Source organism: Eptesicus fuscus, chromosome 10 (assembly GCF_027574615.1).
Source record: "Eptesicus fuscus isolate TK198812 chromosome 10, DD_ASM_mEF_20220401, whole genome shotgun sequence".
In the NCBI taxonomy this organism is placed as follows: domain Eukaryota; kingdom Metazoa; phylum Chordata; class Mammalia; order Chiroptera; family Vespertilionidae; genus Eptesicus; species Eptesicus fuscus.
Window position 1 is genome coordinate 80,511,452 of NC_072482.1, and position 26,842 is coordinate 80,538,293.

At 40.1% G+C, this 26,842-nt stretch overlaps 1 protein-coding gene across 6 annotated transcripts; it reads right to left on the bottom strand.

Annotated features, from left to right (window-relative positions):
• Positions 1–983: 983 nt before the first annotated feature.
• Positions 984–13,813, bottom strand: RNF146 (ring finger protein 146). 6 transcript variants are annotated; one of them, XM_054721671.1, is made up of 4 exons: positions 13,721–13,813; positions 11,490–11,556; positions 4,402–4,502; positions 984–2,083 (listed from the first exon to the last, which is right to left on the bottom strand). In XM_054721671.1, coding segments are annotated over exons 3-4 (1,083 nt in total). In that variant the 5' UTR covers positions 4,404–4,502; positions 11,490–11,556; positions 13,721–13,813; the 3' UTR covers positions 984–1,002. The 6 variants fall into 6 exon arrangements, with proteins under 6 accessions (XP_054577646.1, XP_054577644.1, XP_054577645.1 ...); XM_054721669.1 differs by having other exon boundaries at positions 4,402–4,507; XM_054721670.1 differs by lacking the exon at positions 11,490–11,556.
• Between the last annotated feature and the right edge of the window lie 13,029 nt (positions 13,814–26,842).

Below are 26,842 nucleotides of genomic sequence, written 5' to 3' on the forward strand. Positions count from 1 at the left end.
TGGGGCTACTAATACTGATAAGCCTACCATTTAATTTAGATGAGTATTAGACCACTAATAAAGACTGGCAAGAAAAATCTAAAATACGTATGGTCTCTACTACCAGTTATTAAAGAAATTTGTCTCACAGGCTTTAGGTCTATTTCCATATGTATTTATTCCATGCACATTCCCTGCAAATTCTGTTTAAATACTCTCTATGAAAAAAAAAATCAGACTTCTCTGAGCAGGTGACTCATTTAAGCTGAATACCACTAACTGAAACCACCATGTTTTTAGAGACCTTTGGTCAAAAATGTCAAAATGTTTCCATCCTCCTTCCAGACTCAAGCAAAAGACAAAAGATTTTTGATAAAGTCTAGTATTTATTAAATTATAAATTTTGTAACCAAAAAGAAAACGATCAAGAGAAACTTCAAACTACAAAGACTAGACAGCAAAGTCTATGGGAACGCCATGAATATGTTACAGACAAGATTATGAAACATAAATTATTAGGTGTTTTCTTTACATTTCAGTAACTTGACTATTAAATAGTTTTTGTCTATTTTAAAACCCCAAATTCACATGTATTCTCACATTAATTAAGCTTCCTGTTAAAACTGATACCAGACATCTCATAGGTGCCAAATTTTAGTAATGGCTTTATGTCAATCCATGCAGGAAAGTAAGACAAAATGCAAAAGTCAGATGGGACCATTAATGCACAGATAATACATACACGCTGGCCAAAAGAACTGAATTTTTTAAAACTAAAATAAACAGACTTCAAGAAAACTGGGTTATTACTAAACAGCTCTCAACTATTAACACCCAAGTTCCTTAAATAAATTTCTCAACAGAGACATGTTAGACTGGACATTTTAATTATAGGTCTATCCTTCCTATACCCCTTCCCACCCCAACTCCCAAAATGTACTACTAGGGATGAGTATAATGTTATGTGGGCAGAAATTTACAGATAACCATTTTAACCTTGAGCATGGAGCTGAAGACTTTTATTTAAACCTCAGTTACTGTGCACTGTCCATCAGGCCTTCTAGATCTGACACTGGCACTCACTGTTCCACCCCCTGCTAGTGATCCATCAGTTATTGATCGATCTGATCGATCAGATACTGTCTGGTTTGCATTAGGAACCAAAAGTCTCTGTTGGGTCAAGGAGTGTTGTGCAACAAGCGCTGACACATCCTCACTATCACTGCTGGCATCTGATTCAGTTTCTTCAAGGAAGGCGTCTGGTGCCGGTACCCTGCCTGAAGATGGTAATTCACGATCTTCTTCTCCTTCCCCCCTATGACTCCTTTCAGCCAGGCTGTCTCCACTGAGTTGTAAATGAGCAAAAGAGTCTTCCAGAGAAGTGCTTGCATCGGGGGATGGTGTCACAGGGCTCGTTAACTGACCATCTACTGACGTCAGGGGCCTCACAGACGAAGACGCTGCTGGCTGAACAGACGCTCCACTTAGTGCCGATACACTGTCCGCTCCATCGGCAGAGCTCTCTCTCGCTAGGTTGACGGTGTTGGCATCACAGTCCAGCCTAAGTCCGGCTACTCCCTTCTTTGGTATATCTATTATGTCCCGCTTCATCTTCCTGCGACGTCCATGTTCATTTCGCCTATATTGAACCATATTTTCAAGATCAGCAACATACAGAAACCCGGCAATTAGCATTTCAGTGCTCTTTTTACCTTTGGAAAAAGCATCTTCCAGCTCCCTACTCGTGCGTTCATCATACTGCCACCACCCGTTTCTTCCTTCATAATACCATGCGTATTCACCATTTCCTCTACTTGCTGCCTTGAGTTCTTCTGGTGACAATAAGGTTGGCTTGTCAAGGAAATCCTCAGGAATTTCTTGTCGACAGAGGGCACATCGCTTTCCAAGCCATGAAGCTCCCTTTACACACAGATAGCAGAAAACATGCTTACAAGGCAGACTGACTGGGTGAACACATGTTTGCAGACAAATGGCACATTCAGGGACAGTTAGAGAAGGTGCAGTATTAGCACAGGACTCATTCGCTTTCCTGTTCGTAGGAAGCATGTTTACTGAGTGATCAATTTCACCACAGCCAGCCATCCTAAGAAGATGAAAGAAAATACATATATTAAATCATGTTTTAACTCTTAAATCAACAATTCAGAAAAAATTATTAAGCACCTATTATATGCAAGCCACATACTAGACAATGAATGGGGATACAAAAGTTAAAATACAGGAAAAAACTCTTAACTTGTATAGAAAAACCTTTTTGGTTTGTATGTCACTGATTTTTACTTGCGCGGGGGGGGGGGGGGGGACGCAGCATTAAGGCAAACAAATGTTAAGCCAAAAGTAAAAAAATACAAGTAAGGTATATATTGGTTTTAAATGAATATACCATTTCTATTTAGTCACAGACCTTGTAAGATAGAACTACGAGCAAAGATTTTAAAATGCACAGTCCACTCTACACTGACTTTGACAATCAGTCTGGAAAGTAGTTAGAGAAAATAGCTGTAAGTAATTTAGATGACGATTACAGAAAGTGATGGTTTTGTAACCTTTTAGTTACTAAGTGTCAATTTTGCAAATACTACCACATGGCAATATGCTTTTGGTACTTGACAAGTATACCTTATGAAATTAAGACTAAAGCTGAAATCCCAGAAGTTCCTATTATCCCTGCTGTGAATCTGAAAACACTGGTCAAACTGCATTCCCTCTCTGTGAAACAACTCTTAATGACCTTTTGTTGTGACCTTTTTCTAAGCTATGTGCTCTTCTTGCCAGTACTCTTTCAAGATGACCGCATCTATTCTCAGGGCTTCAACTGTTACCTACATGCAAATGACTCACAATTGACATCACCAGCCCAGATCCCTCTTTCCAGACCTAGCCCATATCACCTATTTTAGATCTCTTCGTGGATGCCTTGAAGGCACAAAAACTAAACTCAAGATCTGTTTCCTCCTTAAAAGCCGCCCCTCCCCCCCGCTGTGATACCCCTAACCATCTGCTTTTTCAAGCTAAAATCCAAAACCGAAACTGCCCTTTTCTCACCCTTCTCCCATCCAAAACATCAGCAAGTCTTATCATCTCCTAAATATTTCCTGAGTCATCTACTATCCATCTCTACACTTCCCTAGCCACCAAGTACACTGTCTAATTATTGTGTATGCCTTTTAATTTGTTCAACCATATCCCTTGTTGATTTTACGATAAAAACCAGGATTTTATGATATGCCCTGTATGGTCTGGCCCCCACCTTATCTCACATGTAACTTTCCCTGGATCAGCCTTCTAGCTATACTGGGCCAATCTGAAGTAGAGAAACAGAAAATGGCTGAAAGTAATTCAGATGATTTTGTAACCTAGACATAACCTAATTCCTTGACAGCTGGCACCTAGACTATCTGAGGTATAGGATTGAAAAAATATAGAGAGATAACATATGAATAGAATTAAATAAAATATATATTTACCCTAATTGTGAAGAAAAATGCTTACTGATTTCATATATATATATATATTATATATATATGATATTTGTGTGTGTGTGTGTATATATATATATATTTTATATATATATATTATTTCATATATATATATATTGATTTTAGAGAGGAACGGAGTGGGAGAGATATAAACATCAATGATGACAGAGAATTATTGATTGGCTGCCTCCTGCACGCCCCCAACTGGGGATCAACCCACAACCTGGGCATATGTCCTTGACCGGAATCGAACCCAAAACCCTTCAGTCCACAGGCCGACACTCTATCCATTGTGCCAAACCAGCTAGGGCTAGTTTCACTTTTTATGAAATTCTCAACACTAAGAATCACATGGTCACACTTTTAATAAGTGTACATAATCAAGGCATCATATTAGAAAAGACTAAATGATAGAAAATAACTAAAACTGGAGAATACAGTGAATTCTCTCTGAATTAAGGTGCAATAATGCACAATAATTATTAAAATTAAATTAATTAAAAATTCAGTTCAGTGAAACAAGTTTTTAGTAACTAGTGTTTTATAACCCAGTAAGTCCCTCGTAGTTATAAAAGCTGATACTGTCTACCTAACTTGGTTATTTAAGTAAATAAGTTGCTATGTAAAGAGAAAGTAGAACCTAGAAGAAACTGTAGATCTTTCTAGTTTTTTAGCCTTCTAAGAGCAAATTCTGTCTTCAGTTTCACTTTTTTAGGAAGACTTTCCTCTATGAGATTTTGGGAAATCTACATTAGCAATAATTTAATGTAAATAAAATTGCTAACTCAATAAAACATCTAAAAAATCAATACAAAATGCTCATATTATATTAACTGGAAATGATAGATATTTGATTTATTGCATTTTATACCAGTACACTTAATTTACTGTAGCTTTGGAAAAACGATGATGCCATACTTACATTTCTATTACAGATCTCACAGATGCTTGTCACAAAAATAAAACATCATTTTCACATCCATTAGCCAGTTTGTAGTATTTTCTCTTCAAGGCTGGTTCATCCTGTGCTACAAAAGAAAAATTTTAAATATCACATTCTCTACAAACTAATTAAGATCACCAAGTTTATTAAAGTTTATATGATCCTTTAGCATTTAACATAATTCAGTGGCAAATTTTATCTTACAAGTGAAAAAATTTTAAGACAATGATGCCTGCTTTTACCACTGTTATTCAACATTATACTAGAATGGAAAAGACATTAAAAGGCATACAAATTGCTAAGAAAGAAGTTAATCTACCTGATTTGCAGAGATAGTAAAACTGTTTCTATTCTCTATATTGAAAATCTCAAAGAATCCACAAGAAAGCTACTAGCGCTAGTAAATAAATTCAGCAGCAGGTTGCAAGTTCAGGGCACAAAAAAGCCAGTTTTGTTTCTAGATCTAGCAGTCAACAATCCAAAAAAGAATTAAAGAAAGCAATTCTATTTACAGTAGTATCTAAAAGAATAAAAAACTGAGGAATCCACTTCACCAAGGAGATGAAAGACTTGTACAATGAAAACTAGAAAACACTGCTGAGAGAAATTAAAGAGATAAATAAATGGACAGACAACCTGTGTTCATGAATTGGAAGACCACGAAGATGACAATACTACACAAAATGATGTACAGATTCAGCATAATTCTTATAAAAACTCCAACAACCTTTTTTCAGAAATGGAAAAGGCAATCTTCAAATTCATATGGAATTATGAGGGGGCCTAGTAACCAAGACAATCTTGAAAAAGAAGAACAAAGCTGGAGAACTCACATTTCTAGATTTTAAAACTTACTACAAAGCTACAGTAATCAAGACAATGTGGTACTGGCCTAACAATAGACAAATGATGCAATAAAAGAGTCCAGAAATAAACCCATATATCTATGGCCAATTGGTTTGCAAAAAGGGTGCCAAGTACATTCAATGGGGAAAAAATAGTCTCTTCAACAACTGAATTTCCACATGCAAAAAAATGAAATCAGACCCCCACTTCACCCCATATACAAAATTAACTCAAAATAGATCAATAACCCTAATGTAAGAGGTAAAACCACACAACTCTTAATAGAAAACATAGGAGTATATCTCCATAATCTTGGATTTGTCAATGGATTTGTCAATGGATTCCTAGATGCAACACCAAAAGCATGAGTAACAAAATTAAAAATAGATAAATTGGACTTCATCAAAATTACAACTTTGGGGCATCAAAAGACATTGTCAAACAAGTAAAATGACAATCTAGAGAACGGGAGACAATTTTTATCAATCACCTCTCTGAAAAGGGCTTAATCTCCAGAATATAAAAAGAACTTCTACAACTTAACAACAAAAAGACCCCTCCCCCCGCCAAAAAAAATTAAAAATGGGCAAAAGACAGACTCTTTTCAAAGAAGATTTATAAATGGCCAAAAATACAGGTAAAGGTGCTCAACATTATTAGTCATTAGAAATATAAATGAAAATCATAATTACATGCCATTCCACATCTATTTGGATGGCTACAATTTAAACAAACAAACAAACAAACATGTGTAACAAGCCTTGGTGAGGATGGAGAAATTGGAAGCCTCGTACACTGTTGATGGGAATGAAAAATAGTACAGACATTGTGGTCAAGTTTGGTGGTTCCTCAAAAAAGTTAAACATAAGATTGCCATGTAATTCCACTCCTAGGAAGTAAAGGAACTAAAAACAGGGACTCAAATACTTGTACATTAATGTTCATTGCAGAACTATTCACAAAAGTAAACAAACAAAAAAAAAACCACCAAAAACCAAAACGGTGGGCACAAGTGCCCAATAACAGAAGAATGGATAAACAATATGGCATATAAATACAATGGAATATTATTAAACCATAAAAAGAAATGAAGTTCTGACACATGCTGCAACACTGATGAACCTTAAAAACATTATGCTAAGTGAAATAGGCCAGACACAAAAGGACAAATGTCTGATCCTACTTATATGAAATATTAAAAATAGGCAAATTCAGAGACAGAAAGTAGATTAACGATTACCAAGTGCCAGAAAGGGTAGTTTCTGTTTAAGGTGATGAAAATGTATTCTATAGCCATTGCCTTCTTCAAGGAAGTAGTGTATGCAAAAACCAAGCTCATCACAGTAAGACCTCCTGCTATTTATATGAATGTCCAAGTTTACAACTATTAAGACAACCTTCTCAAGGTGCCTTTTCTCCAGAGAATCCAGATGCACTAACCAAACATCACCTCAGTCTTTAATTCCCTTTCTTCACATTAGTATTTTTTCCTTCCACTTCACCAAGCATCATATGACATAGAACTTAGAATCAAACACACATGATGAGTGAAGAGCTGATGGGTCTCACAGTAACCACAAGCTAGGAGAAACTTGAATCTCTTTTTACTTCCATGTGCCTCTATCATAGTGTGGAATCTATCTCACTTTAAAATCTGGTATTTTAGTGTTAAAAGACAAATGTTTTAAACATGATATATGTCCTTAAAATACAAGTCAGCTTATCCCACCAATTTAACCAAACAGATAATGTTTCAAAACTAGAGAATTTTCAAAAGTAACTGACTAAAAAGGGTTTCTAAATAAAGTTTTTGTTTTACTTTGACTTTAGAACTTAGTCTTTACATGATATGACTACAGTCCTGATTCTCCCTCCACCCCATCCTTTTTCTTTATCATCTACAACTTCAAGTTGCCTACACTTCAAGGACACCACAGAAGACTCCATTCACTTCCCTCCTGCAGCCTCAACAGAGAAACTGCCCATTGTCACACACAAGACAGGAGGAAACATTCTACTATTCCAACAGCATTACTCACTATTGGTTCTTCTCTTCATGCTTAACTCCTGACACATCACTACGAATCTCTTTACTAAATATCCCTAAGAATGAATCATCCAACACCTAACTCAGAGGTTTTTAAACTTGCCCCACTGAGGCTGCTTGTTAAAAATATGCATTATTTGGCCCTAACCCTCGAGATTCTAGGCCAATAGACATGGATGAAACCCAGGAATCTCACTTCAAGTGATACTGATGCAAGTAATGCTTCAAACACAATATGAGAAAGTGTCCTCAGTTTTCAGTTCCTAAAATCCTGAATTCAAAGGACTTCACCCCCTTCCTCCAGAAACAAAATATGATGGCCACATTTGGAATCAGATGCCACCTAAAACTGCTGCCTCTCTTAAATCTTAATCTCATTCTCAGACCCCAAGCTCTGGTCCTTCTGGCTCCCTCACTCATTCCCACACCTGCTCATTCATTTCACAGGGACTTGCAGTCTCTTGACCATCACCTTTCCTTTATCCAATTCCCATTCTCATTTTCTTTCCTGCCGAATCTGGAGCCCAAGCATTTTAACTTAACAGTACCCTTGGTTCCCTCATATCTGTCTCCCATCTATACATAGGCCACAAACTCCTATCCCTGTGTAAATCTTAACAATGCGACATCTCAGCTTCCATGCCTTAACCAATGAGTGCGTGCTAATGGAGAAAACAGAAAATTCTTTTTCTCACCCACTCTCCAATCAACCACACCAAATTCGGTCAACTTTTACACCTAACTCCTTTGTAATCTATCTCTACTCTCTTGCCATTGCTAATTCCCTAATTTAGATATGTATAATTTCTCATCTAGACTACTGTACAGCCTGATTATCTTGCTTCAGTATCACCCCTCAAATTTATTCACTAAGCCTCTGAATGATATACTTAAAAGCTAAAATGGACCTCCCATAGGTGAAGTTCTATAATGACTCTCCAACCTATACAATAAAAGCTCCTTAGGACAACATTCATAGGCCTTAATGACCTGAAACCTATACAGATCTCTAGTATTATCCATTTCCCACAGCCACTCTAACAGACTAATACTCTAGTTATACCACATTACTCACAGTTCTCCAAACTTCCTTTTGTAATTCTGCATTTCCTCCTGTCTGGCATAGTCTATCTGTTTTACAACTTATTAATGCCACTGTCACTTCCTCTGACTATCTCCAAAAAATTGTTCATTCACCTATATTTTGTACAGTCTTCTATTAAACCACGAACCCCCTGAGGTTAGGGACTGTTTTTATATCTCTAAGTGGCTAGTACAATGCCGCTTAAACTGATATTTCTTGGATGAATGAAAAGCTAATTTTTAAAATAATTGTTAAGAGAAATAAAATATCAAAAAATTAAACTTATTTACTTACATATCACATTTTGAGTCTAACTGTGAACAAGGCACTCAGCCACAAAAATATAGAAAGATATCTAAAGTTCTAATCCTTTCTTTAAAGAGCTTAAAGTCTAACAGTAGGAATTACTACATTTACAAATATAACATTCAAGCACAAGATTTACCTAACTATTGTTCACTGACAATGAATTCTCCAGAATGCAGATAAAAATCCATGAATAAAATCAATTTTAGTAAATCTTGCAAGCTACAGTAACTTTTCCAATTTTTATATCTATGGATAATTTTCACAGTAGACTCTAAATGGATAGTAACAACTGGGGGAAAGAAAATGAATAAAAATCCATATAGTAATCTAGATATTAGCTATGCAAACTGTAATCCCCAACCAGTATCAGTATTACCTGGGTACCTTACAAATGAAAAGTCTGGATCCAGGTGATTCATAAGCATATTAAAGTTTGGAAGCACTATTAGACCCACATCACCGAATGCTCAAAACAACCCTGGGAGATACGACTATACCCAATTAAAAATGATGAAACCCACTTTCACAAGGATTTGATCCAAAATCAATACTGGGTGATGGGATTCAAGTCAAGTATCTTTAAAAAAATTTTTTTTTCTTCAATGTACTGTATCTCAAAGAAAAGGTCTAAAAATTCAAATTTTCTATTAGCCATATTAACAATAAAAAACAGTAAAATTAATTTAAAAATATATTTTACTTAACCTAATATATCCAAAACATTACCATTTCCACATATATTCAGTATAAAGAAATTATTAATGTGGAATTTTACATTCTTGTGTGTGTGTGTGTACTCTTTCAAATCCACTGTGTTTTTTACACTTACATAGCACAACTCCCTTCAGACTAGCCACATATCAAATGCACAATAGCTCCATGTGGCTCGTAGCTACCATACTGGATAGTTCAGATTTAGAATATTTTGTATATTAACAATTATTCTTTAACACAAAACTGGCTATTTACTACAAGACTGGCTATTTACTAAATACAGAAAATGAACTCCATGTTACTTTGCGCACATCCTTGCTGACACAGATAAAAAGAAAATGTGCACATTCTATTGAGATCAAAATTGAGATTTAGGTGGTCCCAATTCTGCCAAACTGACCCATTAACTCTAACCTCTGCAAATGGGTACAAAGTAGGGCATGGAATGTTAATATTCAGAAGGACATGTGAAATAGCCCTCAGAAATCATCTACATTTGAAATCAAAGATTTTTTTCTTAAATGCGGCGGGGGGGGGGGGGGGGAGGCTTTTACTTTCAACCAAAAATCCAAAAAAAGTATAGTGTAATTCTAACTACAGGCCAGAAATAATTTGGCAAACGTAAGTAATTCAAACATACACACTAGTAAGTCCTTGCTGCAATGAACGATTTGTAAATTATACACCAAACTCAACACAATTTGTGAATCACTATAGTAAACTTTACACAAAATCTTAACATGCAAATATCAATTAGTTAATGTTAATATTCCTTCTCTAGAAAGATAACATAAAAAGTATAAAAAGAGAAAAGATTTAAAACGAAATTAAAATATTTCCCTCCCTTAACAATTCTGGAGGGGGGGGGGAGTGAGAAACTATATTAAAAAATATATGAAGGAATTTAGAGATCATCAGTGACTTGACATAATTCACCCACTCAACTAATAACTGAAAAATGAAGTAATACTGTATTATTTATATCTTATGGGCACTTATCAAACTCACACTCCTATTTTTTGCATATACTGTTATTTTTTTCTGAAAATATCTAGTATTAATTATAATTCCACTTTTCAAGTCATAAGGTGAAAACAAAAAAATCAAGTTTATTTTTCAGATAGTAGATTCAAATGAATATCTTTTTAAAGAACCAAAGAAAAAGATAAGCATATACTAGTAACAGTTAAAATATCTAATTATAGAGATTTGAAGAATTCCTGTATTTTCTAATTAAACATTTTCTAGTGTTTAATAGTTTTTACTCTGTTTATTCAAAATACATAAAAAGGAAAATATTTTATATAAAATCTATCAATGCCAGAAAAGAAAAATACTTCAAACCTTCCAATTTTTGTTATACAAACTAAAAAAAAAAAAAAAAAAAAAAGCAAGGATCAGTAAAAGGACTAAAGATGGACTGTAATTTAGCATATATACATCTTTGGGTTTCTTAAGAGTCCCAAACTGAGATGTAACTAAATGCCCTAATGTTTCCATTTTTAGCTTTCCCTCTCACCCCATGTTAAACTCAACTTACAGAAAGCACAGGTTATACCAGGAAACTTAAAAACTCATTTCAACTACATGGGGGTCCAATATTTTATTTTAAATAATTATTTCCCTTATTGTATAGCACTTCCTTTAAAAAACATTACTGGATGGCTACCTATAGCATTCACAATCTTCATACTCAAGCATTAAACCTTTACATTTTCACCCCCAAAATGCGGGTTGGCTCTGCATTTTAACAAAACATGAAATGTAAATATGAACAAATATTGTCTTTTAATCGTATCAAACAGGAACTTCATAGCCTACAATTATTTTGTAAATAAGAAAGGCTCTGCTGCTAATTATCTGTTGACCTTGGTCATGTCATAACTCCCATGTCTCAGTTATTTCACCCTACTCTCCTCTGTAATTCTAAATTCTAAATACTTTAACATTCACTTAACAGCAGGTCTTGTTTTAATTAACCCAAAAGGTAATAAGCCATGAACACTAAATAGTCCATAAATAAGCACGTGTGTTTGCAGCAGAATGTTAACAAGATGGTTTTCATACCCACAAAGATTGCTCTTAATTCAGCCTGCTGTTTCACAAATTCAGGTTCCTTAGGCACAACCAGAAGCTAGGCAAGAGAATGGAAAAGGTTCAGCACCTCCTGTTATACACTGCAAAAAGGCAAGCACCGAAATACCCACTGACAGCATGTCAGGTGTTTCATGCTAGTACATGGCTAATACAAAATATTATCTGAACAGGTCAATATCGTGAAAAGCAAAGATTTAATACTATCATTTTTTTCTAACGAGTTAGGAAATCATTTTTAATCATTAAAAAATACCTGCGCCATTCTTCTGACAATTCAAGTTGGTGGACACTGACAAAATATTTTACCAGTTGAAACACGTCTCCATTTCTTTATTACTTCCTCTCGTCAAATGACCAGCTCTTTAGGAATATAATTTTCCTGATGATTATAATACTACCAAAGTTTTTAACAATCAGTAAGCAACAAAACCTGCAACGAACGGTTTACCATTATTTTCATTTGGGCCACAACTCAGTGGCCCATTTGAAACATAAATTCTAAATCAAAGATTGGGCTTAACAAAATGCTCCCATTTCAGATAATCAAGGCCAAAACAAACACATCCAAAACCTATTTCTAGAGTGACTTTCACTCTTTCTCTTTAAAATGAGATCTACTTGACCTATTTTCATGTGTTTTTAGAACACCCAGGCACTCATCACGAACAGTATTTGCTGGTCATAAAAACATCAAAACCGGTATCATGAACCCTATTTGTGCGGGTCATTTTTTTCATGTGCCCTATATACCACGTTCTCTAAAAAAAAAAAATATCTAAATATGGATCGCTTTTTAAAAAAAGTCTTAAGTCGTCCAAATTCTGTCACGATATTCTACTTTTCCATGCCAATGTATACTTTCGCATCCTATTTAAAAAGTAAACACATTGGAATGGGGGGGGGGGGCGGGGGCCGACTGAAATGTCCATCATACAAAGACACATCATTTTCTAACATTTCTTGGCTTCCTTCTCCCCTCAACTCCAGTGTCAATATTACAAAACTATTACGTAAACAACATGTACGGGCTTCGGAAACCTTGCTCAATAATGCTCACTAACATGCCAGTTAGGGAAAATAAATAAAAAACATATACAAACAAAACAAAACAAAACAAAACAAAAAAACAACGGATACCGAGGGGAGGGAAGAAGCCGGAGTTGCCAGAATATGGGTGTCAACGCAAAGCAAGGTTGCAGCCTGTCTGCAGACACCTCCGGGACAGAGAGGAGCGACTCCAATGGGGGGGACCCGTCCTCTCTGAGACGGGATGGGGGGTAGGGAGGGAGCTCCGCACCCAGGGGCCAGAAGAACAAAGCGACAGCCTCCGCTTTTACGAGGCGCTGAGGTTTGGGGGAGGCTCCCCCGGTCCCGAGACATCTCCTCCCAGTTCCGATGCTTTAATCATCCTCCAAACGACTCAGCATTTGCAGCGCTGGGTTTAAACGGGGTAAGGCGGGGGGACTCCTCTCCGCGTTAGGCACGACCCAGACACCGGGCGGGGAGGGGGAGGCCGGGAAGGGAGAGAAAGCAGCCGCCAGAGAGACTCCAGAAGAGGACAAAATGCAGGGACTGGATACAGCCTGGCGGCGACCTCACCCCAGGCCCGGGTTAGAGGCCTCCACACGGGAACCGGGGAGCAGGATACCCCCCTAAGCCATCGCCGCCCCTCCGTCCTGCGGTCCGAAGGAGCCCGGGTCGGGGGCCTGCCACCCGCGCCGAGGGGAGGGGAGAGGGACCTGGCGGCCACCGAATGCAGCGACGAGGACCCCGGCGGAAGAGGCTGCGCAGTAATGGCCGCTGCTCCGCCTCTCGCACCCGGACCGCGACCGGCTGGCGGGCCGTCTCGCCGGGGCAGGGGCTGCGGCGGTGGCCGGCCACGCAGCGCCCGTCACAGTCTTCTCGCCTGCGACAGCAGCCGCGGCGGGGGCGGCCCCGGGGCTGGTGGGCCCAGCGCACCCCGCCTCGCGGTGGACAGGGCGGCCGCGGCGGCCCAAGGGCGTCCCCCACGACGCGCCGGCCCCTGACCCCGCCGCCGCCGCCGGCCCTCCCAGGCCCGCAGCGCAGGGCCGGCCCCGAGCGTGTCGCGGCTGGAGGGGACCCCGCCGCCCGTCCCTCCTCTCCCGGGCCAGGACCCCGGCGTGGCTGACTCCCGCTCCTGCCCCCCCCTCCCCCCGCGAGGACTGAGCCCCGACTCCCACCTCTCCGGCCACGGCCGCGGCCACCTCGCAGTCTTTTCTCCTCGGCCGGAGCCCGCAGCGGCCGGGAACGCGCGCGGCAGTCATGTGACCGCCCGTCGCGTCGCGGGGGGCGGGCCTTGCGCGCCGGAAGCGGCGCCGCGCACCCGGGAGCTCGCGCCCGCCCCCTTCCCCCCCCCCCCCCCCCCCCCGCCCTAGTTCCCGGGTCCCTTAAAGCGCGCGGCCGGCTGCCCGCCTCGTCCGGCCTCGGCGGGTCTGCGGCTTCACTTCCTGGGGCCTCCTCACTGCTGCTTATTTTTGCTTTCGTTGCAGTGGGGTGCCGGAGGCTCGGAGAGGGTGCAGGTCCCGCCGAGGGAGCTTTGGGGCCGAGGAAGTAAGACACGCACGGGGCCAGCAGGTGGTGCTGCTTAGAAACGCTGCCTGCAGACCCAGAAGAAGCCCTTGGGTTGTGGGGAGGAGAGCCATTGCCAAAAAGACTGCTTGTTCCCGGTTCAAATAAATAAATAAATAAATAAATAAATAAAAGGTCCTCTAGGTCCGTTCCAATTTATTCATTTTTCGGAAAGGTTGAGCAATTTAATCGGGGGAAAATGGATCTTTCTTTTTGGACCCATTTTTCTTAGACTAGGGCAGGGGAAGCTGGAGGAAGAGATTAATTAGCACAAGACTATAAAACTAAGCAAATGGCTTATTTTGTTGCGTGCTTGTGGTTTTAAACAACATTTTTGGCAATAGCCTGCATTTCATTTTAGCATATACTTTTATCTTTTTGTGGGACTGATGGTACTGTCTTTTAAAAGACAAACATTCCATGCCATTATCTTATTACTTGCAGTGATGTTGCATGTGAGATCTCATTAACTGTTTATTCAAGGTTAGAAATTTTCAGTGTCCTTATATATACAGACGTGTACATTTTTTCTATTCCTCTGAAATTAATGTATTCAAGGTTCTTATTCATATAATCAATATGTAACCAATTCTTGAATAGTACCATTTTGCTTACTCATGTAAGTAAGAGCAATATTTTTATAACTTCTTTAAATGTAGCAATACTGAATTGTATGCTCTCCAGTTTTAACTTTAATCCCCTATCTTCATGCGCTCCTTAACCATCCAGTTTTAAGTCCTCTGCCCTACATATCCCAGGAACACATAATAGCAAAAATTTTATTCCAGCTTGAAAAGATACTACTACTATTAACTAACAATGTGCAAGACTTTATGCTAATCCCTTTACACATATCCTATACAATGAAATGCAAATAGACCAAATGGCAGAACAACCAGTCGCTCTGATGTGCACTTACCACCAGGGGGCAGACGCTCAACACAGGAGCTGCCCCCTGGTGGTCAGTGTGCTCCCACAGGGGGAGCAGTGCTCAGCCACAAGCCCGGCTCATGGCTGGTGAGCACAGTGGTGGTGGCCGGAGCCTCTTCTGCCTCTGCGGCAGCGCTAAGGATGTCCACCTGACAGGGAGCGGGCCTAAGCCCTCAGTTGGACATCCCCTGAGGGCTCCTGGACTGTGAGAGGGTGCAGGACAGAGGGCGTAAAACTGGATGGTTAAGGAGAGCATGAAGATAGGGGATAGTGCATAAATTTTGTGCACTGGGCCTCTAGTTAGCTCATAATAGACTATGAAGGAGGGACTATTGTTATTCCCATTTTACAGGCACGGCTACAATTTGAATCCAGACAGCAACTGTCAGAGTTCACCTAGTCCAGTTCTTCATTTTGTGATTAAGAAATAAGATATAACAGTTAAATGACTTGCTTAAAGACTTTTTTGTTGAAGATAGAACCTGTTAGGTCTGATCAAATAATTGAATCGATACTCACCCCCACCTCCGCCCCAGGAACTGACCTTTAGACCACTTCATAACTGACATTCCCTTTCTCTTAAACCACATTCCACTTCCTAAGACCATTGTCTTTTCCTTCAGGACCCGCGGCCAGAGAATTCTATGTCCAGAAAAAGCCCTCCTAGAGTGTTTGAAAATCTCTGACTCCCTGTCACTGGGTGCTGGTGCCATTTTGGGGCTCAGCCCATCTGGTTTTCCAGATGACTTAATAAATTAATAATTCTTTACCCTTTTTGGCCTCGTGTGTTCCTCCTTCAATGACCCTAACAGAACCAGAATCAGAACACAAGTATGTTTCTTGATTCATAAATACTTTTAACTTAGGAAATGCTATTAAAAGTTCTTCAATTCCTCTAGGCACACATTTAGAACCAGGTGGGGAAAAGTGGGTTTACAGTTGTAATGCAAATAAATAGTACAACAATTATATAAAAAACAATCCAAGAATAAGCATATTTCGCATACACATAATTGTAAACCTACTTTTGCCCATTCCTGTATTATAAATTATATTCTCTCTATTTCTCTCTCTATCCACCTGCAAGCAAGGAATTAATTAATCAACAAGAATCCCAATAAAGCACCCAACCAGGTTTCCAATCCTCTCTCAGCCACAACCATAATCTCAGCATTTCAATGAATTAGCTCCATCTTTCCTTGTCCTAACCCATCTTTACTTCCTCTCTTTTATGTCCCACGCCCATTTTTCACATAATCAAAACATGTCCAAAATCCAGCTGCTTACCACCCCTGCTACAACCTACAGCATCTCCTTTGGATTATTGCCTTAGCCCAGGGACGGATTTTCTTGCTTCGGTCCTTGCTTTTCTTTGAGTCTATTCCCAACACAGAGAGCAAAGTAAACTTACTAAAAAGGAAGTCAGATCATACCACCCCTCTGTTCAAAGGCTTCCATGGTTTCCCCAAACAAAGGAAAAACCAAAGCCCCGGATGACTCTAAGAGCCCCCCTCCTTACCTCTCTGACCCCGCAAACTGCCCACTCAGCTTAGTGTCCCAGACAGACTCTACGAAGCTCTCACCCACAGTCTTCAGTGTTGCTCTTTTCTCTGCTTAGAACCCTCTTTCCCATAATGGCGTCCTGTAGAGGGCCCCCTGGGAAGGCACATGGGCATTTCTTTAATTATTGTCAGCTGAACTCAAGGGCGATAGGCAGAGCCACGCCCTGGGAACATGCTTCCCCAAAAAGGCTGAACACGTTATCAGCTTGCCTGCCTGCCTTCCTGATTGGCCCTAACCGCTTCTGCCTGCCAGCCTGATCACCCCCTAACCACTCCGCTGCCAGCCTGATGTGATGCCTAACAGCTCCCCTGCCAGCCTGTTTGCCCCCAACTTCCCTGCCAGCCTGATTGATGCCTAACAGCTCCCCTGCCAGCCTGTTTGCCCCCAACTTCCCTCCTCTGCCGGCCTGGTCACTCCTAACTGCCCTCTCCTGGAGGGTTGATCACCTCCAACTGCCCTTTCTTGCAGGCCTGGTCCCTCTCAACTGCCCTCCCTTACAGGGCTGATCCCTCCCAACTGCCCTCTCCTGCTGGCCATCTTGTGGTGGCCATCCTGTGTCCACATGGGGGCAGGATCTTTGACCACATGGGGGCAGCTATATTGTGTGTTGCAGTGATGATCAATCTGCATATTATTCTTTTATTAGATAGGATAGAGGCCTGGTACAGGGGTGGGGGCCAGCTGGTTTGCCCTGAAGGGCGTCCCAGATCAGGTGGGGTTTCCCTTGGGGTGTGGGGCGGCCTGAGCGAGGGGCCTGTGGTGGTTTGCAGGCCGGCCATGCCCCCTGGTAACCCAAGCAGAGGCCCTGGTATCTGGAATTTATTTTCCTTCTACAATTGAAACTTTGTAGCCTGGAGAGGAGCCAAGCCAAGCCTGCGGCTCCCTCCGAGGCCGCAGCCATTGTGTTGGGGTTATAATTGAAACTTTGTTGCCTTAAGCAGGTGAGCCCAGCCAGGGTGTGTGGAAAGCTTTGCTTCCCCTGTTGCCGGCGGCAACCCTGGCCTGCTCTCTCAAGCTCCATTCTGCCGCCATTTGTTTGAATTTGTTTACCTTCTATAATTGAAACTTTGTAGCTTGAGTGGAGGCTTAGGCCTGGAAATGGCAGGCGGAAAGCTTGGCCTCCTCTGTTACCTAGGAAACCTTGCTCTCTGTGGCTGTAGCCATCTTGGTTTGGGTTAATTTGCATACTCGCTCTGATTGGATGGTGGGCGTGGCCTGTGGGCATGGCTTGTGGGTGTGTTGGAGGTATGGTCAATTTGCATATTTGTCTATTATTAGATTAGATTTCTGCGTCTTCTTTCTGTCTTTCTTTCTTTTATGTCTCAATCCCTGGCCGCCTCCACTTAGAACCGGTTAGTTCATCTCTCTTTCCGTGCTGGACGCGGAAAAGGGAGATCCCCGCCATATCTGTCCCCCATTGCATCAGGACCCCGCAGCGTCCTCTCTCTTGCTGTGCTCAGCAGCCATTTTTTTTTTTTCCGTCAGTCTTCTGCTTGCCACCCTATTTTAAATCATATTTCCCATCACCGATATTTCTTATTTCCTTGCTTTATTTCTTCTCTGGAAGATAGTGATGGATTTCTATCTGTGAATATTACAGGACAGCACTCTCAACATTATCAGAAGTTTTTAAAAAGAAATTTATTTCCAACAAGTGTTAAAATGCCCAAACTTTCAAATGATTCACTTAAAGAAATAAATCAATCCTAACAGATTCAAGGTACCTCTGTAATAATGTTACTGTCACTGACATTTTATTTTGCTTCATTGAATCAAAGATAAAGGAGTTACAACAAACTGCTAGGAATTGCTCATTATTCATAAACCAATGTCTGTTTCCCACAAGCATATAAAATGCTTTCTTGAATACCACACATCTCCTCCAGGCACCCTGTATACCCCTTACTACCTCTCAACACCCCAAAATGTTTGTTGTTATTTGTTCTGCTTAATTATTAGGGGCAGAAATAGAATATTGGGGACCAATTACAATTATAAGAAGTATTAATTGTGCTCTGTTCACCATGATGGTTCTGTTCTGATTAGAGAAAGCACATTCTAACCTGGCTGGGAGTTGTATGCCCTGGGACATGGGAGCTAACATAGGAATGCAGTCCATCCTCCTTTTCCGAGAACTGCCTATCTGCATGGAACGATTTACAACCTCGTGGCTGAAACAATCTAGTCCTGGAGGCATCTGCTCTTTACAACCCCCAGCCCTAGAGCCTGTAATCTGGTCCCAGGGATGCCCGGAGGCACCTGCACTCTGCGCCCCCCACCCCCCAGCCCATTACTTGTAACCTGTAATGATTATACCATGCCTACTTTCCCATGCCTGTAATTCCTACTTTCCTACATAATCTTTGTCCTTCTACCCAATATAAGTGGCTGGCTCATGGGGAGAGGCAGAGCAGATTTTTGTGGGTGACCTGCTGCTCTCCCATATGCTGCAGTATTGGAATAAATGCTCATATAGGATTCAACCCTGTCTCTGCTGAATTGGCTCAAGTAGTGACAGCAGCCCGGACCTCAGGTTACATAATGATCAAAATATCCTTTTTGTTTCCATATATCTAAAGACACCTATGAAAACATGCATAAGAAAATTATATGTTCTATACTGGAAACTGTATTGAAAACCATTGGTGTAGCTAGTCTAGGGCAGAGGTTTTCAAATTGCTTTCTACTGTTCCCTGGGGTTCTTGAGATCCTGTCAGAGGGACTCAGAGGTAAAAATTATTTCAAGCCTGGCCCACGTGGCTCAGTGGTTGAGCGTCGAACTATGAACCATGAGGTCACAGTTTGATTCCTGTGCCCAGTTTCAGGCTTGATCCCAGGGGTAGGGCCTGCCGGAGGCAGCAGATCAATGATTCTCTCTATTCATTGATGTTTCTGTCTCTGTCTCCCTCTCCCTTTCTCTCTGAAATCCATAAAAACATATTTAAAAAAATTATTTCAATAATAATACTATGGTTCTCGCTGCTTTGTTCACTCACTCACTCACTCACTAACTCACTCACACACGTCTTTCTCCAGTGTACAGTCGAGTTTTCCAGAGGCTATGTGATGTATGATGTCGCAACAGGTTGAATATAGGTGCAGATATTAGAATTTGCCTCTATCACTTAAGCCAGGCATTAAAGAGTTCTACAAAACACAAAATAATGCCACGCTTCTCACCAAGTTACCTTTGTTTTGGAAAATATAGTTATTTTTCCAAAAATACTTGTTAACACTTAATGGGTTTCATATTTTTAAATGAATAAATCTTTAAAACAGTTTTCTGTTTTTGTTTCTAATTTGGTAAATACTGATAGATTAACACATATAAACAACAGTTCTTTGGACTCTTCTATCATTTTTAAGAGTTTAAAGGAGTCTCAAGACCAAAAAGTTTGAGAACATTGGTCTGAGGCTATTTTGTGTACCAAGCCTAAGCTAGATTTCTTCCCACATGCCAACGATCATCTGATAACTGTGGACACAACTTCCTCATATGTCTGGAAACAGAACAAACCAGCTTGAGGAATGTACCCATCATTATAGCTAGCAGATGAATGGAAATAAAGCCAAGGGGAGATTTGGAAAGCAAACTTTTCCATTTCAGTTGAAGATTCTGCTCAAAGAGCTGATACATAGCTTGGTCTCTATCCTACCATTTGATACTGTTCTACTTACAGTAATCAAATAATAATATACTTTTCTAGTAGAATTCCTTTGTAAATAACAGTATAGTCGACAATTTTCCTAGTGTTTTTTCCTTTCCCTAATGTGATAATTAATGCTCTATCTTTGACTAGCTCTCAGTATTCCTACGGTGGCCCCAGAAGTTACAACTGAATTATGAGAATTGTATGTCTGGGGAAATAGCCCAACACAATACAGTCACTGCGACAAATTTTACAGTAGAGTCAAACATGCCTTTTCTAACCCTAGTTTTATGTCTGATTTTTAGATGTCCTATATTGATTATATTATCTACTATATTATCTTCAAAGTCCATGCTTGTTTCATTATATGAGCTCTCATTGAGCATAATATTGAAAGATAAGAATAAATGCTCTATTTTATTTTTTTAACAATGATTTATTATCTTAATAAAAATAACTCTTAAACAGTGCACCCTATACATAAAGGAAAAAGTTTAAAGTCGTACAGGTAGCAAATAAGTTTTCAATAACACGTTTTCCTCAAAATGATTAGGATTTAGCAAATCAATGTTAAGTGATTTTATAGTCACACGTATTTGGGCTTGCAGTTATTTATTTATGAAATTATGTGCATATTAATTATCCCAGTTTAATGCAATTATAACCTAGAAACTTGAAACATTTTTCACAGCAGTCAGTATCATGTTTAGAAGACAGAAACCACCTTAAGTATTTCAAACAAAGGGAATGTAATGCAGTGATTTGGTTGCAAAAGTATTATACACTGGAGGAGCCCAAAAAGGGACGATAAGGATACCCTGATATCAGTAGCTGCAGAATCACTAGCTCTCCTAAGGCTGGAGGAACCAGGGGTTTGCTGGGGTTCCCAGAAGCCGACTCACAGGCTGCAGAAGCACTTCTGTTTGAACTACCCCAAGAGGAAGCCAAGAGACCATTTGCTCACAAGAGGCCACGGGAACCCGGATCTCATGGCCACCAGCCGTCACCTACCCCTGTCACTGCCAGGGCCAGGAAACAAGAGAAGAATCACCTCTTCCCTCTCACTTTGTATTTGTTTACTAGAGGCCTGGTGCACGAAATTCTTGCATGGGTAGGGTCCCTCTGCCTGGCCTGCGATCAGGGCCGATCAGGTTCCCTGGCCCCCACACCTCCTCCTTCCTTCGCTGCCCATGTGCCACCACCGCATGGTTCCCCCACCTCCCCACCTCCCTGCCTCCCTGCCTCCCTGCCTCCCTGCCTCCCCACCTTCCCACCTCCTCCTTCCCTTGCTCCTTCAGCACCCCGCTGCCACCGCTCTTCGCCCGCCATGTTCTACACCGCCCCCTGGTGATCAGCTCACGTCATAGCAAGCAATTAACTCCCAGTCTCTTGGTAGAACTCCCGAGGAGACACTTTGCATATTAGCCTTTTACATATATAGATCAGTGCCTTCCATTGGAGCAACCACACAGGAAACCACAGCTCCCTTGGATAGAAAGTAGAATATAGAAGGGCCAGTATGAGGCTGGGCATCCATAGACAAGGAATTTGCTGCTACTCTGTCTAAAGTTGAGTTTACCCTTGTGTTCTTCCCCATTTCCTTGGTTTCCATAGTGGGAGGGGCATCTATAAAATTCTGGGAAACACTATTCCAATCCTGTTAATGAGGCATGTAAACTGGGCTAAGTTAATGAGACATACCAACTTGGGGACAATGACTCTAAGGTGGACATTTGACCTAAGAGACTGCTATCATGTGACATCCTGAGACTGTTGCAGAGGGTGGGATACAGTCCCTCTTGTCCTTTGAATGACATCAAGTGTAAGTGTCACACATTGAGCTGCCTCAGCCACGTTGTGACCATGTGGAAAACAAACTGATGGAGGACAGTGGGACTGAGAGATCGACAGAGGCCTGTTGAAGCACACTCAATGACTGCGTTTTCTCTGAATTTCTCAATTTTATGAGCTTATATAGTCCCTTATTGTTTAAGTCAGTTTGAGTTAACTCTTCCTGTAGTATTTGCAACAAGAAAAACCATGATACATGATACAGATCCTACTGGCAAGGAACAAATTAGCAGCCAACAATCCCAAACTCTAGCTACAAACTTTCATATTTCTGGCACTTACACTTGTCCTACTAATCTGTCAGAAATATAAGACAAAATATGAAAAAAAAAACCACACCCTGTTTTGCATAACTGATACATCTCTCAACCGTTGTTCGAGTACATAGCTGAAAATAAAAAAGGTAATGACAAGGAGAAATTGCATGATATTTTAAGGTTGAATTAACAGATATACAATGAACTTTATATCTATAAGAGAAGAATATACTTTTTTTTTTCAGGTGCCCATGTAATAATTGCCAAACAGAGAAAGAGGAAAAAGAAGAAACTCGTGTACTTAGACTACAAAGTATATTTCAATAAATTTCTCAAATCATGAGTTCCTGGGGTCATTTTTTTTATAACAATGTAATTAAAATGGACATTAAAACAAGGTATTAAATGGGGAAAAATTGCCTACCATTTCCAAGTTCAAAAGGATCTACATCTTGTGCCAACAAGAAAATCAATATTATAATTTGAGACAACCTTAAAACAAGAATACAATGTATTAGGATTTTTTTAAATGTAAAACTTACATCAGAGAAAATTTCATAGTCTTATAATTTATTACTAAAAATATTACTAAAAGAATGGGGGGAAAGAGGACTTATGTAATACTTCCAACAATAAAGATTTTTTAAAAATTCAAAATAGGACACAAGAATACAGGAATAAAATCCTAAATATAAAAATCAAAGTAGAATTGATGAGCCAAAAGTTTTGCTTGCTTTAAAAAATAAGTGCACAGTATAACAGATAAATCTTGGGCAAATTTTATTATGAAAAGATGTAAAATACAAATAGGTATTATTAAGAATGAGAAAGAAAATCAGCCATAGATATGGAAGAAGTTAACATTACTAGGAAAAGCTTTATTAATAAATTTGAAAATTCCAGTGACATGAGTAACTTGGAACATACCAATCTTCTTTGTACACAAAGAAATTTTTCCTACACATTGAATTAACTGTGCCTTCTACAAGGAGTCGTGCTATGTTCTGAATGTTTGTATTCCCCAACACCACCAATTCATGCTGAAATCCTGAATTCCCAAAGGTGATGGTATTAGTAGGTGGGCCTTTGGGGGAGGGGGGAGAGATTAGGTCATGAAAGCAGAAAATTCCGCAACCTGGAAGAGGGGTCTCTCCCAGCTACGCTCACCTTGACCTCTGGCTTCCGGCCTCCAGAACTGTGAGAACAGACTTGTGTTCATTATAAGCTACCCAGTCCGTGGTATATTGTTAGAGCAGCCCCAATGGACTAAGACAGATCTCTTTCCCTGGATCTTTGGTGGTTCTTTCTCAGCTTAAATGTCATTTCCTTGAAGAGGTTTGTTTCTGACTACCTGTGATTCCCCAACACCCCCCAGCTTTGTTACGCCCTATCATATCACACTCTTAATTTCACCAGAGCATTTTTCTTTTCTTGATATTTGAAATTTTTATTTCCTGGTTTATTATCTGTCTTTGCTCATGAGAATGTAAGTTGATTCAGAAGAGGGGCCTTGTATGTCTTCATTGCCTAATGCTCATACTACATAATCACGTAGTTGGTAGCAATAAAAGTCTTAAATAAAATAACTTTTCATCAAAATAAAAATGACTAGAATCACAAAACAGATACCATGGAATCAATTTAAAAATATAGTCCCAAGACTCAACTATTTTACTGTGGAGACCTTTTAAGCTTTCAATAAATAAAAACTCTCCATGTTATATATAATGTTTCATGGTCCAGAAAATGATGACCAGTTATTTAATTATACATTTAGAAGCCCCACAAGAATAAATTGTAAAATCCTCAGAACTAGAAAAAACTTAAATCAAATATTTAGATACAAAATAAATGAACAAAAATAAAACGTTATTTTTATCAAACTATTTAAAATATTATTTGATTAATATTTTAAAAAATTTGAGTTAATAACAACTTAATTTAAAATTCAAATGTCAAATAAAAATCTGAAAGGATGTTGTTGGAGATGGACAAATTATTCTTAAATGTACCCAAATATGCAGGACTGCTAGCAAACAACAATACAATGTTTGATGAAGAAAGAATAGGCTCTTAGCAAGAAAGGTTATATTTCAAACAAGTTTGGGGAAAAGTTGGTTACCTGGAGAAAAGAATATATTTCATCTGCTTCTTATACTATAAAGCAAAGATTGCAAACTGGCCACCCTGTACCATAATTGGGCCACAAATATATACTGGTATGGGAGTGGGGTGGGGAGTGGGGGGCAATGGGAAGATATGTACACATGTAATACCTTAATTAAAAAAATGGAAAAAAAAAGAAATTGTTTTTCACAATTGAAATATTAAATAATTCATCTGCAAAACAAAAATAAAAATCAGAATATTTTTTAATCAAAATATAAATGTTAAAAAAAAAAGCGCGAGGAAAAAAGTAACTCGGAAGATAGAGCAACCCTGGACCCACGTTCCCAGATGGCAGAGTTTGGCATGAGCAGAGGAGTGGTGGCCCCCTGGTGCTCTGCAGTTTGGCACAGTTCTTTCTTCCTCCTGCTTTGTGCCAGCTTGCCTCACGCATTTATGTGAACAGCTCCACTCCTGTAGCCATTTGAGATTAAAAACTCCAGATGGATCATGAGTTAGATAGAAAAGATAAAACCATGAAATAAATGAGAAGAGAACATGGTTGGATACTTAACTGGTTCTTATTAATTGGCCTAAGGAAATTGACCTTGAGCAGGTCTTAGGTTATTTTTATTAATCAACTAGAGGCCTGGTACATGAAATTCATGCATGGGGAGGGGGGAAGTCCCCTCAGCCCAGCCTGCACCCTCTCCAATCTGGGACCCCTCGAGGGATGTCCAACTGCTGGTTTAGGCCTGATCCCAGGTTCAGGCCTAAACCGGCGGTCGGACATTCCTCTCACAATCTGGAACTGCTGGCTCCTAACTGCTCACCTGCCTGCCTGCCTGATTGCCCCTAACTGCCCCCCCCCCCACCTTGCTGGCCTGGTTGCCCCCAACTGCCCCTCCTGATGGTCTGGTCACCTCTCACTGCCCCCCTCTGCCGGCCTGGTTGCCCCACACAGCCTGCTGTTCAGTCGTTTGGTTGTCCCTCACTAACCCCACTGCTGACCTGGTTGCCCCATGCAGCCTGCTATTTGGTCATTACTGTGAGGATGTCCTGACCAATTTGCATATTACCCTTTTATTAGTATAGATAGTAGCTTCTAATAGCTAGAGGTGGGTGAGGATTAACTAATTCTCACAACCTCTCCATCAGATTATAAAGAAAGCAATACTCAGACCAAATTCTTCTACACATGCAGCCATTTATCAAGTTTTCATTGCAAAATAGGAAAAATATATCATTAGGGATCAAGTCTTAGTGCCATCCTTAAGCAAACAAGATAACAGGCTCCTTAAATTCTTGTATACTGCATAGCCGGCATGGCTCAATGGTTGAACATCAACCTATGAACCAGGAGGTCACAGTTCGATTCCCAGTCAGGGTACATGCCCAGGTTGTGGGCTCATGCAGGAGGCAGCCAATCAATGATTCTCTCTCATCATTGATTTTTTTTTCTCTCTCCCTCTCCCTTTCTCTCTGAAATCAATAAAAATATATTTTAAAAACTTCATGTATTTTTTAAAATATATTTTATTGATTTTTTACAGAGAGGAAGGGAGAGGGATAGAGAGTTAGAAACATCTATGAGAGAGAAACATTGATCAGCTGCCTCCTGCACACCCCCCACCGGGGATGTGCCCGCAACCAAGGTACATGCCTTTGACCTGAACCGAACCTGGGACCCTTGAGTCCGCAGGCCGACGCTTTATCCACCGAGCCAAACCGGTTTTGGCTTCATGTATTGTTTAAGCAAGGATACAAAGGTTCTGAATTTTTTTATTTGATGGACACACCTCAAATGCTCTTAATTTTTACCAATAAGAACCCATCTCACCAACAAAGACCCTTTCTGCTATTCATATTTTAATTAGCAGAAGTCCTGGTGGTGATCAGAGATAAATTAGCCGATGTGCTCCTCATCCTTGGAGTGTGGCCTTTCTGATTAATGCTAACTGATGCCCTGTGGATGGGAAATCCTCATTAGGACAAATGACCACATAGCATGCACTGCTTAAGCCGAATAGAATATATATATAACAGCACACTGTTTATGCCAAAGTCCTTTAAAGTGAATTAGAGACACCATAATACTGGTCATTTTCAGGGAAGTACTTCCTAGGCATAAAAGAAATGGAAGGAATGATAGAGGAAAGGGACAATGTTTGATGCCATAAAAATAGCAAGCTTCTGTACACAAAAATACCTTAAAGTAAAGGGGAATGAAACACTGTTGAAAGTATTAGTAGCGACTATTTCTTAAGCAAAATACATACCATGTTTATTATGTATCTACACAAATACATAAATGTTCACATTGATATGTTGTATATGTGTGTGTTTCTGTTTTCCTCTTTGTCTTCTTTCATGTTAC